The sequence below is a fragment of the Emydura macquarii genome, unplaced genomic scaffold (genome assembly GCF_026122565.2).
Source record: "Emydura macquarii macquarii isolate MOO-44397 ecotype Brisbane River unplaced genomic scaffold, CSIRO-AGI_Emac_v2 contig_1390, whole genome shotgun sequence".
In the NCBI taxonomy this organism is placed as follows: Eukaryota; Metazoa; Chordata; order Testudines; family Chelidae; genus Emydura; species Emydura macquarii.
Window position 1 is genome coordinate 12,490,724 of NW_027131527.1, and position 16,792 is coordinate 12,507,515.

The 16,792-nt window shown below is 42.0% G+C and overlaps 1 protein-coding gene across 3 annotated transcripts in view; it reads left to right on the top strand.

The window, feature by feature from the left end:
- The first annotated feature begins 2,605 nt into the window (after positions 1 to 2,605).
- Positions 2,606 to 16,792, top strand: part of MACROH2A2 (macroH2A.2 histone) — a 45,671-nt gene continuing 31,484 nt past the window's right edge. The window contains exons 1-3 of one of the 3 annotated variants that reach the window (XM_067552658.1): positions 11,529 to 11,556; positions 12,244 to 12,356; positions 16,490 to 16,726. In XM_067552658.1, coding sequence (XP_067408759.1) covers positions 16,555 to 16,726 — 172 coding nt within the window. In that variant the 5' untranslated portion in view covers positions 11,529 to 11,556; positions 12,244 to 12,356; positions 16,490 to 16,554. Of the gene's footprint in view, positions 3,204 to 11,528; positions 11,557 to 12,185; positions 12,357 to 16,489; positions 16,727 to 16,792 lie in introns of those variants that run through there. The other 2 variants (XM_067552656.1, XM_067552659.1) reach the window with 2 other exon arrangements.

Sequence of the window (16,792 nt, forward strand, 5' to 3'; positions counted from 1 at the left end):
GAAAAGGGAATGGAGGATGAAAAACAAGACTCCTCTGAATCCCTTATCTTGATGAGAAGCCAGGGTATAAAATGAGTATTTTGGCCTCAACAGAAAACTAAAACTGGGCCTCATCCAAAAGCTAGCAGTCTGTGCTCAGGAAAGTCCTGAGAAAAAAGTGTTACAAGCACTTAAGTGCATTACCATACTTTTGTTGAGTATACTGATAACACAGCATTTCCTACATTCTGTCTGGATCTAGACAGTCCACATGTGCTATATTTATTTACCCAGAAATATATAAAAACGAGTAATGCACACAAAGTATGGTACAGATGTTCTACCCCATTCTGTCTTCCCTTTGTAATTTCTATTATTGCCATAAATTTTAAAGAAAAATATTAAAACTTCAGGTGAGATCTCCAATGTAGGCTGATTTTTAGCTTGACTATATTTGATTATTCTTTTTTTGGATAGCTATATTTTATTTGCCGCTTTTATTCTTTACCTTATAAATTCAAACATCTAGTCCACCTACCATTTTGGCTGAGAAAGGCTACAACAGGGCTCTCTTGGGAGACCATTATCAGTATCCTTGGAATAGCTGAAGAGTGTCACTCAAGTCATGTAGGGTGCTCCCTCCCACATATCGGAGGATGGTCCGGATCCTCAATGGTATTTAAGCCCCTATCTCCCATTGATTTCAATGATAGTTAGGCACCTTAATATCTTTGAGAATCTGGGCCTAAGTCACCAAGTTTAGGTCCCAACTTTCATTTCCTGCATAACAGTGCATCAAGTTATAAATCCACTGTGATGGTAAAAATTGTTGTTTAATTCAAAAGTCTTCAACTACTATTTTAAAGTCTGCAAATAACTGAAGTGTAAAAGAAAATTATGTCTCATAATAATGAAATAATTTTAATACTCTTAATAAGGCTCTTAAGTTATGAAATAGTAATTACAATTCTTAAGGAGTAACAGTTTCTATCCACCAGTAAATGTGCCATATATAGCCACTGTGATTCCAATAGTTTAGGAGTTAGACAATCAACAATTCATAAATCCTCTTCAACAGATATTATTTTTACAAATAAATAGATATGTTTTGCACTAGGAAGTCAACTGGCAGATGGTCTTTGTAGAAATAAGCAGGGACAGACTTAAGAGAAATTTCTCCTATAATACAAAGGTAAATTTTAATCTTAAAAGACTGCTAAAAGTTTCTTGAGTTGAGAAAAGTATTGATTTTTCACAACCCTTTAACTCAAAAATAGTTTGCTCAATTATCTCCAAACTTTTCATAAAAGTTTATCCTTTGTGCCACATTGGGGGAGGGGGGGGGGAGGGAAGGGGAGATGAGAGCACAGAAGAAAAAGGTTGTTTTTTTTTAAATGAAAGTTTAAAAAATTAAAAGGGCATGAAAAACAGGACTTACAATAAGAATGTTCCTTTAAACCTTATATATGGAGACACTACTGGTGATGCCATAATCATGCAAAGACAAACACTAATAATTATAACTGCAATCCAGCATGATTTTTGTATAATCCACTTGAATGGCATTGTATATAATTTTATAGAATTCATTTGAATGGCATTTTCATGATAGCATAGTGTATCTATAGTTTGTACATAATTCAAAATAAAAGTAAAAAATATGGATAAAATAAATTATTTATTGACACAAATGAAATAGCTCAGCCTAATGATAGAGGTTTGTGGTGCTACATAGGAGACGGCAGATTTATTTTTCTGTTTCAGTCTCCCACTCTTTTTGCATTGTTGCTGCATAAAACCTGCCTGGTGTTAATCTGAAGCAGTCAGAAAACATTTTCAAATGTTGTTATATTTTCTTGTCTCAAAATAGTATTTTATAGCCAGTCTTGTTTATTTACAAAGGTGTGTATTGTATTATGGTTACTAGCAATACTAGACTTGTGCAACTAATTTGTACATGTAAAGATATAGGATTTTTAAAAAAGCTTAAGATGTTTTCTTTTTCAAGATGGGGTTTACAATTTATATTTAGGATTAGAAAAAAAAAACACTACCTCATGACTATCCAATAATAAATTATAATTATTCAATAGTAGTTATTCTTTTGCTGAATCCAAAGTGGGAACCCGGCAAGAAAGAACAATCATCAGGCTACCCCAAAGGTTTAAAATAAACAAAACAGCTAACTCTTCCATAGCGCCTTTTATCTATACAGCTCATCATGTTACAGATGGTGAAACTTAAGCACAGGGAGGTGAAGTGACTTGCCTATGCAAGTAGATTAGTACCAGAGCAGAGAATCCCATGTTATATCTAAATGAGTGTTGCCAACTCTTGTGCCTGCATCACAAGTATTACAATATTTGTTGCTTTCTCAAAGCTCCAGCTCCTGAATGTGTGTAACTGAGAACTGGAAGCTCAGCTAAAAAATAAAATAAGCTAATTTATAGCTTTTGTGATTATAGAAACAAGATTGAAAAATCCTAAACACTTTCAACACCATGTGACAAATAAAAAGAACCCCACAGATGTTATTTTAAAAAAGCTCATGGTTTTTAAGCCAATTTTGTAATATTTGAACTTTTGGGGTTGGCAATACTGCATACTACTGACCCCTTGCAATGCCAAGATGACCAAAATATCCCACTGGCTGGCAGGTCACACACCCTCCCATCTTGGAATAAGTGGCTCCCTTGACACCACTTGGGGTACCAAGCCCTGACCTCGATCTGGATGCTACGGACCAGTCCTGCATATAAGCGTCCCACCAAACATACCAGCGTTTAAAGGACCACTAACTAAACCTCACAATGGCGCCAAACCGCCCCCCAACTGGCAGGCCAGGCTGCTTCTGCACTCAGGAAAGCGATGTAACAAGGCCTGCTTTTTATGCCCTGCCCCACCACAGCACGCCCGCAGCCAAGGCCGGGGACCCCTTGGATCATCAGTGGGTCGGTTTTGAAGGACAGGAGCGGCTCTGAGAGAGGCAGCGCGACACGTACGAGCGGCAGGGGCTGTTGCAGGCAAGCTGCAGTGACTCCTCCTAGAGGCGGTATGTGGAGAAGAAGGAGCCCCCCCTCCGCCCCCGTCAGAGCTGCCGCCGCCATTGAAAGCAAAGATACAATACAAGGGAAAGCTAGCAGCATCAGGCGAGAGCAGCCTAGGGGCGTCTGCGGCAGCAGGAACCTCCCGCAGCTGGGAAGGCAGCGGCGACCTCCGGGCAGGTGAGGAGAGCGGCCCGGCTGGTGCGGGGCATGGCGGGCAAAGCGAAAGCCGGTGCTCAGCCGCTGAGGCAGGGAGGCTGCACCAACCCGCTAGCTCGGGGGTGGGGGGGCGGAATCCTCCGAGGACGGGGGCAGGGCCGGCACTAGGCGGGCCCTGACTGGTGGGAAAGGCCTGGCCGTGGGCGCGGAGGACCGAGGCAGGTCCCGGACTCCTGGCTGCGGGAAGTCCGGGCGCAGGGGGGGGAAGCGGAGCCGGTACGGTGCCCTGCGGGCCACGCTATGCGGGCCGAGCAGGGCCAGGAGCGATTCCCAGCGGCGTGGTCCGGAGGGAGTGTGTGATCTCCCTCTGTGACTTTTCTCCCCGGGACGGGCCGGGTCGGGGCGAGGTGAGGGCACTCCCATTCCGCTTCCCTTTCCGGGACGCCCTTTCGGTCAGAGCCCGGTTAATGGCAGCCTCTTATCGAGCTAAGCCAACAGCACAGGCTCCCTCGCGAGCCCTGCTTTGGGGGCGGGGCTGGCAGCGGACCTTCCGGCAGCGGACCGGAGAGCTTTGAGGGTTTGCGCGGGAAGATTCCCCTAGGGCGCGCCGTTCACACAGCCCCTTCTCCGAGTCCTCTGGTGCGCGGCGCGCCCTGGGCTAGGGCAGCTCATACAACCCTGTCCCCGAGCCGTTCCGAAGCGCGCATCGGTCCGGCATCCCCAGGCCCCCCCATTATGCCCTCGGAGTCGGCGCGCGCCTTTCACCACCCACGTCAGACTGAGACGATGTCCTTCACATGCCCGCGGCTCTAGCCCTCCGGCCAATCACTTCGCGCCTGACACCCTCCCCCTTTTTCTCCTGTGGCGCGCGCCGGTGCTTTAATCACCGGCTCGGCCAATGAGGGCGCGCACCATGCGTACGGGGGGGCGGGTCTGTTGTCTGGCAGGGAGTGGGGCGGCCGCACAGCGCGAGGAAGGAGCCTTGGCAGTTTGCATTTGAAAAAAAAGGCGGTTCAGATTTGACAAAAGGCTGCTCTTGGACTAGAAGCCCGGCCCCTTAAAGAGACAAGCGCCCCTTGTTGTAGAGGAGGCTACCATACCGCTCGGGAAAGAAATAATCTCTAAAGTTAAGATTTTGTCAGGGTTATTTTTAGTGAAAGTCAGGGAGAGGTCAGGGGCAATAAACAAAAATTCAGGGAAGCCTTGACCTCTCCCTGACTTTTACTAAAAATAATCCTGACAAAATGGGTGTGGGGAGGATGAGAGCAAGGGCAGGGTACCTCCCCCCCTGCAGAGGCAAGGAGTTGGGAGCTCTGGGTCTGTAGGCCCCCATTGCCCAGTGGGACTCATGGCTCAGAGCTGGCAGGAGGCTCCAGAGTTCCCCCGTCCCCTGTGGTGGCACAGAGTTCTGGAGTTTTGGAGCTGCATGGGGCCCTGCTCCCTATGGCAGCTCTGGGGGCTCCCCACAGCAGTGGATCAGAGCTCCAGGGGGCCCCTGCCATCCATGGCGACTAGCTGCAGAGGCTGCCAGCAGCAGCTAGGATCTCTGGGGTCCCCCACTTCCCTGGCTGCCCAAGGTGCCTGGGAACTGCAGGGGCAGCAAAAGCATGCTCCACAGGTCCCCCATTTTTATAGGGGGGTACTGAAAGGCATTGAACAAACTGTAAACCCTGTACATGATGAAAACCACTTCAAGCCAGGGGTGCTGCACCCCTAGTTTCAGCACCCCTGCCTGGGGAGACTGAGTAGGGGGATAGCGAATTGAAACATGCCCTGTGCACAAGCCCTTCAGAGCCTGTTGAGAGAGGGCACGCCAGCAGTCACCAGTGCTGGGCTGTCCTGGCTACCACACTGTGGGGGGTACCCACATGGGCTGAAAATGACCCTTAGTTCAGACCCTCAGTTTCCTTTTGTTGTAGAGCTGTTCTGGCTCCCCTGCCGTGACTGCTCTCTCTTTTCTCATGTTTACATTAGTGTATGTCTGTGATCCTGCAGAGGAGACACATGCCCTCAGGCAGATTTGTGCTGCAAACTGCTGCCACCCACTTTATACAAACTCACCTGGGGAAAGGGAGGCTGCATTGTTGGCTGTTGATTATCTACTCTCTCAACCAAATTCATCAACTCCTATTTCTCTTCCATAACACTTCAACTCTCCTGTAGTGAAGAAGGGTTTGGCTTCATCTCCATACTCTAGTGTCTGTCAGAAATTTGACTGTCACCAACTTCAAAACATCTCACATGTTTACTGTTGTCTCAGTTGCTCTTCTGCTGAAGCTGCTACTAACTCCATAGTTTTTTATAACTACTGTCATTTTTGGCCAGTGGCCTTCCTTAAGGGCCTGCTTTAAGGGACACTGTCAACTTGAAATCCAGAAACAAGGTGAGTGCGGTAGTATCTTTTAATGGACCAACTTCTGTTGGTGAGAGAGACAAGCTTTCCAGCTTACACAGAGTTCTTCAGGTCTGGGGCATGTACTCATATTAGCACATATTTCAAGGGGATTCACCTTGAATGGTCCCTTGAAATATGTGATAATTACTTATTGTAAACAATCTGTTCAGATATTGTGTTTAGCTGTGACACAGAGTCACAGACCCGAAGAAGATCTCTGTAAGCTCAGAAGCTTGTCTGTCTCACCAACAGAAGTTGGCTTCAATAAAAGATATTACCTCACCCCCTTTGTCTCTCTACTATCCTGCAATTGGCTACAATAACATGGCACACAACCTGAAATCCAGTTAGTTTAAAAATTGAGTTAAAAGTAATTTCAGTTACTACATCTGCCTCTGTGTACCACTGATGATTTGTGTGGATTTATAATCTTTATTTTTTTACAAGTTTATCTTAACGTTGCTGTGTGAAAAGCCTACATAAACAAAAAGGAATATAACTGAGTATATAGGATAAACAAACAATATATTGCCAAGTACCACAAATTAAGCAAAATGAAAATAATATTTTTGAATCACTTGTAGATATAGTATTAGGTGTTATATGAAACAATAGTAAGTAAACATTTTTTCAGACAAAGAATGGTTTTAGTTGTCTGAAGCTTTCCAAGCCCCTGCCTGTATGTGCTATATTTTTCCTTATTGTTGCCTATTAAAAGGAATATATCTTCCCTTTCTGTTAAATTTTCACAGGTTCTTGTCTGTTGTAGAATCCACAACAAATTCTCCCTCCTATTCAAAATACACTTTGAACTTTTCCTCTTCTCCACTTTACTCCTTCCTGTTCTCCAATCTATTTCTTGTGCTACTCCAGATATCTTTTTGTTCCACTTCATCATTTTCAGAATGGGTAGTATGGCCTGGATGCACAAAGGGACCTAGATGTTGCAACACTCAATGTTGCTATGTGTGACTTTAAGCTGGTTCACACTTACCACGCAATTCAGCGGCAGTCAACGGGAGTTACGCAAACTACACAGAATAGTTTGCGTAACTGACGTCGACTGCTCCGCTTCCCTTCTGCGCGCTGTTCTCACTGCACTGAGCCGACGGGAACAGCGTTCCCGTCGGCTCAGCGCTACGCTACTTGAGGGGGTGGACTTACTCAGTCAACTTCCTGATCGATTGAGCAGGTCTCACTGACGGCTCAATCGATCAAGAAAGATGGATATGGCGGCGGTGAATTTGCCGCCGTCAGTATAAACGTAGCCTTAGAAACCTTGACAAATTACAGGAACAACACTGCTATCCACAAGTTAGGCATCTAAGCTTCCTAGGCAATGAATGGGGACAGACAGGCACCTGAGAATGCAATACACAAAAACCAGCATTGTAGGTAGGGAGCTGCCTAAGCTAGCTAATATAAGATACTGAGAATAGGAGTGTGTCCTAAGCTAGTGGTTCTCAACAGTTTTTTACCCAAGGACCCCTAAAACTTAAATAGACAAGCCTGCGGACCCCCAATCAGAGGTGACATGGGGGGCACCCGGGGTCATGTGCCCCCCACCAAATTTCTGTCTTCCATTTGGCTCTGTTCCCTGAAGAGCTGATGTAGCAGGGCAGGGCAGAGCAGTGGTGTGTCTCCTTGGCTAGCTCCTGCCTGCTCAAAGAGTCAATGGGTGTGAGGCAAACCCTTCTAATGGCAGGGGGAGATCTCTCTTCTGCGGTGATGTTGCAATTTTTGGTGGACAGGCTGGATGGCCTACTGAGGTGAGTCGGAGTAGAGATGTCACCCACAGCTGAAGCCTGAGCTCCACCACCCGGGGCTGAAGCCTGATTTATTTTGGCAGACCTCCTGAAATCTGCTTGCAGCCCCCCAGGGGGCTGTGGACTCCCAGCTGAGAACCAGTGTCCTAAGCACCTCCCCTCATGGAGATAGGAGCCCAAGTCCAGGCTGCAGGGAGGCACTGACCTAAGTCATTTGCTATGAGAATGAGTAAGGCTGCAAGGCACCTGCTGCACTCCATAGAAAATGGCTAGAGGAGAAAGTGGGCAGTGGCACCACAGCCTAACTTAACCCAGTGGTTAGAGCATTCACCTGGGGTGTGGGAGATCCAAATTCAGTTCCCACCTCAGGCTGGTGTGGAGAAAGGATTTGAACAAAAGTCTGCTTTAACCACAGAGCTGTGGGATATTCTGATATGGGGATCCCTCATTCTCTTCTACTGAAGCTCTTCCGCTGTGGATAAATAATTACAGTAGAACCCCATTTATCTGACCCTTCATTATCCAGCTTTCTGTTTTAACTGAACAGCCAGCGCACACAGATCCAGAAGTGGGTGATCTCCTGTGGCCACTGGACGGTTCTGCAGCCTCACACTTTCCCATTCTCCAGATTATCTGAATTTTTGATTATCCAATCTGGCCCTGGTCCCAATTAGATTGGATAAACAAGGTTCTGTTTAAGGGTCAATGAGCCAGCAGGAGAGAAGGCCTCTGTAGCCTGGTAGTTATGACACTCACTTGGGGGGTGGGAGACCCAGGGTCCAGTCCCACTGCTCTCATGACTCATTATTTATTCACAGTGGAACAGCTTCAACAGGCAAGACTGTGGGAACCCTATAGCTCAGTGGTTAGAGCACTCTCTTGAGAGATAAGAAATTCCCGTTCAAATCTGTCCCCCATTAGCCAGAGGGTGGAAATGGAACATGGGTCTCCTCTGTCTCAGGTGATTGCTTTAACCACTGGAATAAAAATGATTAGGGGGGGTGGCAGTAGTCACTATCATCACATTTTAAATGGGACCAAATCTGGCAGGCAGCCTCTGAGCTCACCTACCGAATTGGGCCCTGCATGTAAGTTAGGTGAATGAATGCCTATCTTCCTTGGGTGTGTGGATCTCTCTGGGCCTTAGGTGGGAGATAGGTGTGCAACACCTATAGTGAGAAAACAGTGTGCATGCTCAGAGGCTTAGAAACTTAAGTGTCAAGGGAACTTTTACCATGAAAAAAAAATAGGCACCATGCAGGTTAAGGGGCCTAAAGGTTTCAGCTGGAATTCTGTAGATTGCAGTAGAGACTAAGTCGCAGATTTAAGCACCTAAGTATCTTTGTGATCTGTGCCTACATCATCTCACACTGTAGTCACTGTCTGGAACAACCTCTCTGTACCCAGTTTGACATTGATTTTTTTTTTCCATATCCTTTCCTAAGTACATGAAATATGGCAGTACATCAGAGCTCACTTATTTAACATACTTTGATTGGGACTGGATGAAATAAAGGGAAGTCCTACTTTCATAACTTAAGCTTTGCTACCACACACATACAGATCAAGTTGATTTGTTTTAGTGATCACACTCTGAGGGGTAACATCACTAGCTAGAGCCAGACAAGGTACAGGCAGATATGTTTAAGCTTTCTCTATTCCATTTGGCCAATGCATCTCAATCCTGACATGTTCTAACACCTATTTCATGTTCAGGTTTTCAGAAGTTCTGTTAATGCATCTCAGCCCTGACCTGAAGCTTATGGGGGAAAAAAATCTTTAGAATAGGAAGGAAAGAGTGTTGTAATCCAAAGGTTCTTTGACAGTTGGGAAACAGCAGTTGAGGAGAAACGCAAGAAGCATTTGCACAGAAATGTGTGAGTTGTGGGAGAATAAGGAAAAAGAATGGTCAGGTAAAGAAAGAGATGGAAAATTAGACAGTGAGGGAAGAGGAGAGTCAGGAAAGTGATTTAATTGCACAAAGAGAGAACGTATGTAATAATTTCTCTCTACTTTGAGGTCAAGTACTTATTTATACTCAAAGCTCTACCAATGTGCTTTGATGGGTTCAAAAAAGAAGTAGATAAGTTCATGGAGAATAGGTCCATCAATGGCTATTAGCCAGACAGACAGGGATTGCTGTTTGCCCAAAGCTGGGAATGGGCGATGGAAAGGTTCACTTGATGATTTCCTGTTCTGTTCATTCCCTCTGAAGCACCTGGCATTGGCCACTGTTGGAAGACAGGATAGTGGGCTAGATGAACTATTGGTCTGACCCCGTATGGCCATTCTTATGTTCTTATGATCTTTTAACACAGATGCTGAATACAACCACAATGTTTCTAATGGGCTAAACCCTGCTTCTATTGCATTTTTCTCATTGACTTAGAAAGAAGCAAGATTTTGTCGTGTAAAACCAATGCAAGCGAGATTTAGTATGAGTTTGAGCTAGATAGATAGATACTTGCTAATCATTTGAATGACAATTATCACAAGAATTAAAAAGGATGTGTTAGAGAGGTTATTGAATGTCATAAGATAAAGTGCGGGTTTAAGACACAATATCCCAATAAAGCAGCTTATGTTCCGTATTGCGAAGGAACTTGCTTTCATCGTTATTTTGTAAAAAGCAAAAGTTTATTGAACAGTCACTGGGTCTGAAAACACACAGAACAATTACCAAGGAGAAATTCTGTTAAAATGTTGTGAAATAAAATTGGAAACTTTTGTACAGCCCTGGTAATAAGTACCTAAGTTCAGGAGTGAGATGCAATGGCACTATTGTGTGGCAGTGTACAGATGTTTCCTGAAGTCTGGCATAGCGTTTATCATAGTATTTATATTGCATCTATCATCTGGATATCCCTAATGCAATTCATCCTTTGCTGCCAGAATGTTAAATTCAGCCACAGAATTAAAGGGGGGGCAAGAGGGGGAAAATCAGTTAATGACATAATAAAATAGCAATAACATAATGAAATAGCATTAAAATAGCATGATTGGGTAGCATAGATTTTTCATTTGGTAGCCCCACCACTGACTTTTTAGTGCAAATATTTATCCAGTAAATAGATTTCTAGATCAAACAGCAATTTTATTGGATCCCATACTACAGCATTTGATTCAAAATTGGTAATTCTTTAAGAACTCATGATGGGGTCATGAGTAACTTGGATTCTTAGTATATCTGTCTACCAGGCTGTTCATTTATTCTCCCTTAGTCTTAGTTACCATACCTATATAATCAATACATGCAGAAAGGAAAATCAGCAGCATGATGGACAAGGACACACTGGGTGTATTTTAAACCCCTGTAGATGGTCAAGTGTTTTTCTTTCTTAAATGTGGCATAAGTGTAGTCATAATTCAGTTTAGATTCTCAAAGTGTCTTTGATTTCCCCATGGCTGTTAAAGATGAGCAGTTTTTTTTGAACATCTAGACTAGTATTGGACAGGTGGGCCTTTTCATATATTCACTCACTTGGAATAAATAGAAGAACCAGACCTGGATTTCAGTAGTGTCCTCAAATGGATTTTGAATCTGTCTTCGTGGTGCAGTGATATCAAAGGCTGTTAAGATTCTGATCACAGTAGCACAATATATTAAGTTGTTATCCCCGATTATAGCTTTGTCCTTCACTCCCAAACTGGTAGGGATTGCAAGAGCTGTTGAGGCAACAAGCTTAGCTTCTGCACAGACTGAAAAACACATCATAAAGCAGAGCCCTCCCCTCAGTTCAAGAGGTTTGGGGTGTCACATGCAGCCCTCCTCAACCAGTTTTGTCATGACAATGTAGGACCTTGAAATTGCACATATAAAAATTGGGAAAGATCAGAGAGTTTGTGGCAACCCCCTCCCACCTCCCTTAGAGCATAAAAACTGAAAGCAAGCTGAAAAATGTGGATGTTCAAAAATAAAAAGATTTGAAGGGAGTGGGAAGAGAGAATTCTGTGTTGTTCTTTCATCATGCTCTTGAACCAGAAAATGCCCTTATCTCCAGCCATAAAATAGATTTCCTACAATGCCTGACTTCATGTTACCATAATGCTTTTCAGCTTAACCTCTTCTTTTTTTTTCTTGTTCCATTGCTGTGAATGCATATAACAGAAATTCTTCATCAGCAGAATATCAGATGCTGTTGCCAAATTCTTCATTTACTTCAATAAAGTGACACTGGACTTACTGTGGTGTAACTGGGATCAGACTTATGCTGTAAGGTGGACAACTATCTTTACAAAATTAAAATGTAGCAATTACTTGACAAATAGCTGAAGCTGTATCTATAACTAAAAGCTTTTTATACTGTTTTAATTAAAATGGCTGACTCCAGAGTCATCATAACATTTACCTGGGAAACTAGTTTATCGTTTTCACAAAACAGGAAGGAGCTAGATTTTATTTTCTTTGCTCCTAAACGTAGCCTTGATTGGCCCCTCCTGTGGAAAACTTCCGCAGAAGGAAGCCAGAGGGGCAGAAAAACTGGTAATCATTCTCTTTCGAGTGAGAGACCTCTTCTCAGCTCCATGGAGGCTGGCTCCTTTGGCTGCTCAATAGCAGCTGTGAAGGTGACCCAGAGGAGGGTGTTAATACATTTCTAACTCATATAATCTGCTTCCCAGAGTTCCTGCTGAAAAAGCAGGCACGGAACAAGGGATGGTTCTGTGGAGTACAGCTTATTCCCTGTTTCTCCTCAGTTCTTCCCCCTGAACTTAGTGGACCTCCATTCACATAAGACACAGCGAGAGGGATAGTGTTATGGAGGTGGCTGTCTCTGCCACAAGGAAAGGAGGAACGTTAAAAATAGGCTTGGCAGAATTTGATTTATTTTATAATTTCAGTGGCTAAAATTGATGCTTATTTCTAATCTATTTTTACCAATTTAAATTTTCATGGTTGCAGGAAATTAGGGGGGAGATCAGACAATAATTATGAAGTGGCAGTAGATTCAAAAGGTTAAAGCTTTATAACTGTTAAAAGACAAATCATCAACGTCACATGTCAAAATATACAAGGTAAATATCTTTATATCAAACTAATATGTTTTCAAGCAGCATTTTTCTTATTTTGCCTATCTGTAAAATTATTGATGGAAATATTTTTTGTCAGTTTGTGTGTGTATGTTGAAATCAGTGTTTGCCAACATTCACTGATAGTTAAACTTGGAAGGATTAGATATTTATGTACATATTCACAAGGGATGATACAGTTCCCTGTAGTTATTATAGGCAGAACAGAGAGTGATGCCTGTAGTTCAGCTTGCCTTTCACCATAATACCCTCACCATAATACCCTGCTTTCAGTTGCTTATAGCCTTGCCGAACTTAATCATTGGGGCTGAAATTTTCCATGTTCGTGTATACCACAGGCTGGGTGTTTAACAAAAATAGTTCAGCCATTTTAGAGAATGAGGTTAGGGGAGAAATATGTAGCTTTGCTGGTGTTAAAAAATTCTTACAGCCTTTTAATTGGGAAACTTTAATTCTTCCATGCTTTGAGGTGTGGCAGGAGGATTGCTATGGTGCCAGGGGATCATTTGCTATTCCTGTGAAAATCCATCCAACTTTGACCGAACTCTGCCTCATTCAGTGCATAAGGTAGATAGAGCTCAGGGAATGAATCAGGGTTGAGTAGTGAATGAGGCTGTTGTCTATAAGATCCTGGCTTCATTTGTTGTCATAGTTGGAAGCAAGTAGATTGATTTAAAAAAAGTTTCCCACTGATACTTCTTCACATATTTCTTAAATAATGGTGCAAATCTGATCACTAAAACATGTTAATTTACGACTCAATACAGCATTTTACAACATCTAGGAGGATATACTTTGTGTAATTTTTCAGATAACTTGATTTTTATTAATTTAGGAAATAGTACATATAATACTCATTACTTGTGTCAAGCTGCAGATGCAGCAGCAGTACATTAGGAATGGTAAGAACTAAATCACACACACAAACACACACAGTAGCACTTATATTTTTTTAAACTAAATCTTAAATGTTACATAAATGTTTCACATTTGCAATTACAGCAGTCTCCTGAGTGGCCGGCTGATGGCTCTCCTTAAACTTTTTTTTTTTTTTTTTTAATTTTCATATTTTATTAACTCTAACAGACAAGTCATCACAACACTAAACGTATGCTGTCCTTAAAACTTCTACAACTAGCTCTTATCTTCCCCACTCCCACTGTCCTTTTTATTCATAGACTGAAACAGAAATACGAGTTTTCCTGCTTTTTCAACTCTCAGTCAACTTCTTAGCTTTGAGCGAATAATACCAAACAATGAAAATATTTTCTTTGTGCCTGCAGAGGAAGCTACTGCTGTGAAAAGTTGGCTTAGCAACTGAAGGAACTCTGTTTCAAGGTGCCTGGCTAATGATTTCCACCAATGCAGGGTAGTGACTTTGTTCAAAACATCATCGGTAAACATGTACTGTTTAAATGGTTCTGCTCCAGCCCTGAAATTTATTATGACTGGCATAATTGAGGAGTGATTTTGAGATACCCATGCCATAGCAGTAGCATCTTCTTCAGAAGTCATATCTGGGGTCAAGAATGTTCGCCAGAAAGTCAGGTGGAGTTAGTGCTTGATCCATTCACTTCTTTATCACCTACAGTTTAACTTTCTGGTGAGGTATTTCTTTGTTCAGTGTCTCTTGAAGTGCCTTCCAAATTTCAACAGCATCAGCAACTCAGCAATAATTTATTTGAAGTTTGTTTAAGGCTATGGATATAGGCTTCAGTATACTGAGCATATCCTCTACATTCTTCTTTAATCCAGTGTCAGATACTTTGGATAAGATACTTCCATCTATTTTATCACGGTTTTCTTCACAAAGTTTTATGAGAATAGGCCAGTTCTTAATAAATTATTCAAAACAATTAACCACAGAATTCCATTGAACATCTTGAGGAAGAATTAGTTTGGATCCTTCTGCTCTCTTCAGTGAGGCTGAAGCAAAATACGAAAGTGTTTTGTGACTTCAACAACATTTTCTTTTATTCCTGGAGAAGTCGTACTTAAGACTTGGCTAAAAGATGCATTAAATGGACACTGCAGCCGTATGTTATTAAGGAGCTTCCTTCCGTTTCTTCTTCTAAGTATCTTCTCATCTTTGCCATGTTTGCAGCATTGTCTGTGACAAAACTGTGCACGTGACAGTTTAATTTTTGTTCACAGTTTATTACAGCTTTCACTGCCACTTTTTTAAAATATTCTGTTGTGTGGGCATTTCCCGATGTATCTATTGTTTCTGAAAGATATGCAACCCCATCTTCTGTTGTCAGATAGGCACATATTACTGGATCTTGTACATTGCTCCACCCATCAATGGTTAAACTGGCAAATTTCCCCTCAGTATTTCTTGCACACTGTTCAAGTTCCTTTTCATACATTGTATCTAGCAACCTTCCACCAATGTCTGTTCTACCATATAGTGTGTAGCCTGGTTGTAAGGACTCAACCATATCAATGAAGTGTTTATTGTTAACAATGCTAAAAGGAGAATTTGTGTCATAAATGAACCAAGCAATCTTTTCATCTAGGGTGTCTTGTTGGTATTTGCTGGTCCTTACTACAAACCCATCCATGGTGGTGGTTTTACTGGGTGATTGAAATCTTTTGCTTGCTCCTAGAGCCATTAATTTATTTTTATGAGACTGTAAGTGTAGGTTTAGCGTGTTTGTGATTAGATTTAATTGTAACTATTATTTTTTAAACGAGAGAGAAACTTAGTATTTTATTGAAGATTATTTTTAAAAAATCATTGATTTTTATCCACTCTGGTTGGAAAAGATGTAGTGAATGAGGCAGGGAATTGTAGCAAGAGAAAAGATGGCTTCATGGTTAAGGTAGTTGATTGTCACTTTTGAGAACTGGATCTTATCTGCATCTGCCAGAGTTTCTATGTAAGGCTGGGAAGGTCACTAAAACCAAAATTTTCACAGGTGGCCACTTGTGTATTCCTCATTATCTGGGTGCCCCACTTGATTGAGACACTTGGGGCCTGATTTTTAAAAGTGCTGAACACTCACAACTGCAAGTGAAATTAATGGGAGCTGTGCTTTGAGAATATGAAGTACTACAAAAATGACAACTACTCTGAAAAATCAGATTTTAAGCATCTAAAATTGGACACCAAAATTAGTGAATATATTGACAACATAGGCCTTAATCTCTCAGTTCCCCATCTATTAAATGGAAATAATACTACCCTATCTGATATGTAGATAAATTCATTAATGTTTGTGAATTACTCAGATACAAAGATGAGTGCCATAAAAAAGTTGGTGAAGAAATAATTCTGTATTGAATGCATGTTTTGAATGGTATACAGTAATTTAAAGCATGTAGCTACACACTGAATGGTGAGGATAAAAGAAATATTAATAGCTACCATTCAGTAAGCATTGCTTTTCCAGTGTGCTAATGAGACAGGGGCCTTAAAGGGGAAAAATAAAAGTATGTGGTCTTTTAATGCAAGACTATATAAGAATGCATCCACATAAGGCAACTGAATTAAGTTTGCATAGGCAACCTCATTTCTGGCATTTCCTAATGTTTGAGTGTTTTACTTTGCAACCTTAACATACTTTTAATGTAGTTTTATTTTTATGTAGTTTTATTTACTGTAACAAACAGAACCAAATGCAACTTTCTTAAATAATGAGTGTTACATGCATATCTCTGACCATGGGGTGCTGAAAATATCCCTCTCACTTTGTAAACTGATTTTAAGAGGGTTAGCAAGAATGAAATCCTTCCACTGCAGATGCATCATCATCTACTATGCACAACAAAGAGATGTTTACAGATCTATTGAATAGCAGCAGTTTTCTCCTATATCGTAATCAGTTAATGTGCATTCAATTTTCTTGTATTCCCCAAACTGCCCTTTCTGATCTATTTCTGTCTTAATGTAGAGTATTCAAAAGAACACAGATTATACTCTTTTGAGTGCTCAAATTTTATGTTGTTTGGTAAGGGATGCTTCTGCTTTAATATCTGTATTATTGTGGCCATATCATTGGCTGTGATCTTGGTTTTTTTCTTCTCTATGAGAAGGCACAAGCAAGTCTATATTGATACTGTTCCTTAGAAGTTTCTGCAACACTCACTCTCAATCCATCTCTTTTCCCTTGCAGCTTTTGTGTAGGTGCAAGTAAAGAAAAACATTCTGTCTGCAAATTGAAAGGAACATAGCAGCAAGATGTCTGCCCGAAGTGGGAAAAAGAAAATGTCCAAAATGTCACGCTCAAGCAGGGCAGGTGTTATTTTCCCGGTGGGGAGGATGATGCGCTACTTGAGGAAAGGAACATTCAAGTACCGGATAGGTGCTGGAGCGCCAGTCTACATGGCAGCTGTCATAGAATACCTAGCAGGTAAATTAAGAGGCTGATTTTTAGAAGTGCTCATCATGTACAGAGCCAAGTACAATCGATGGGTTA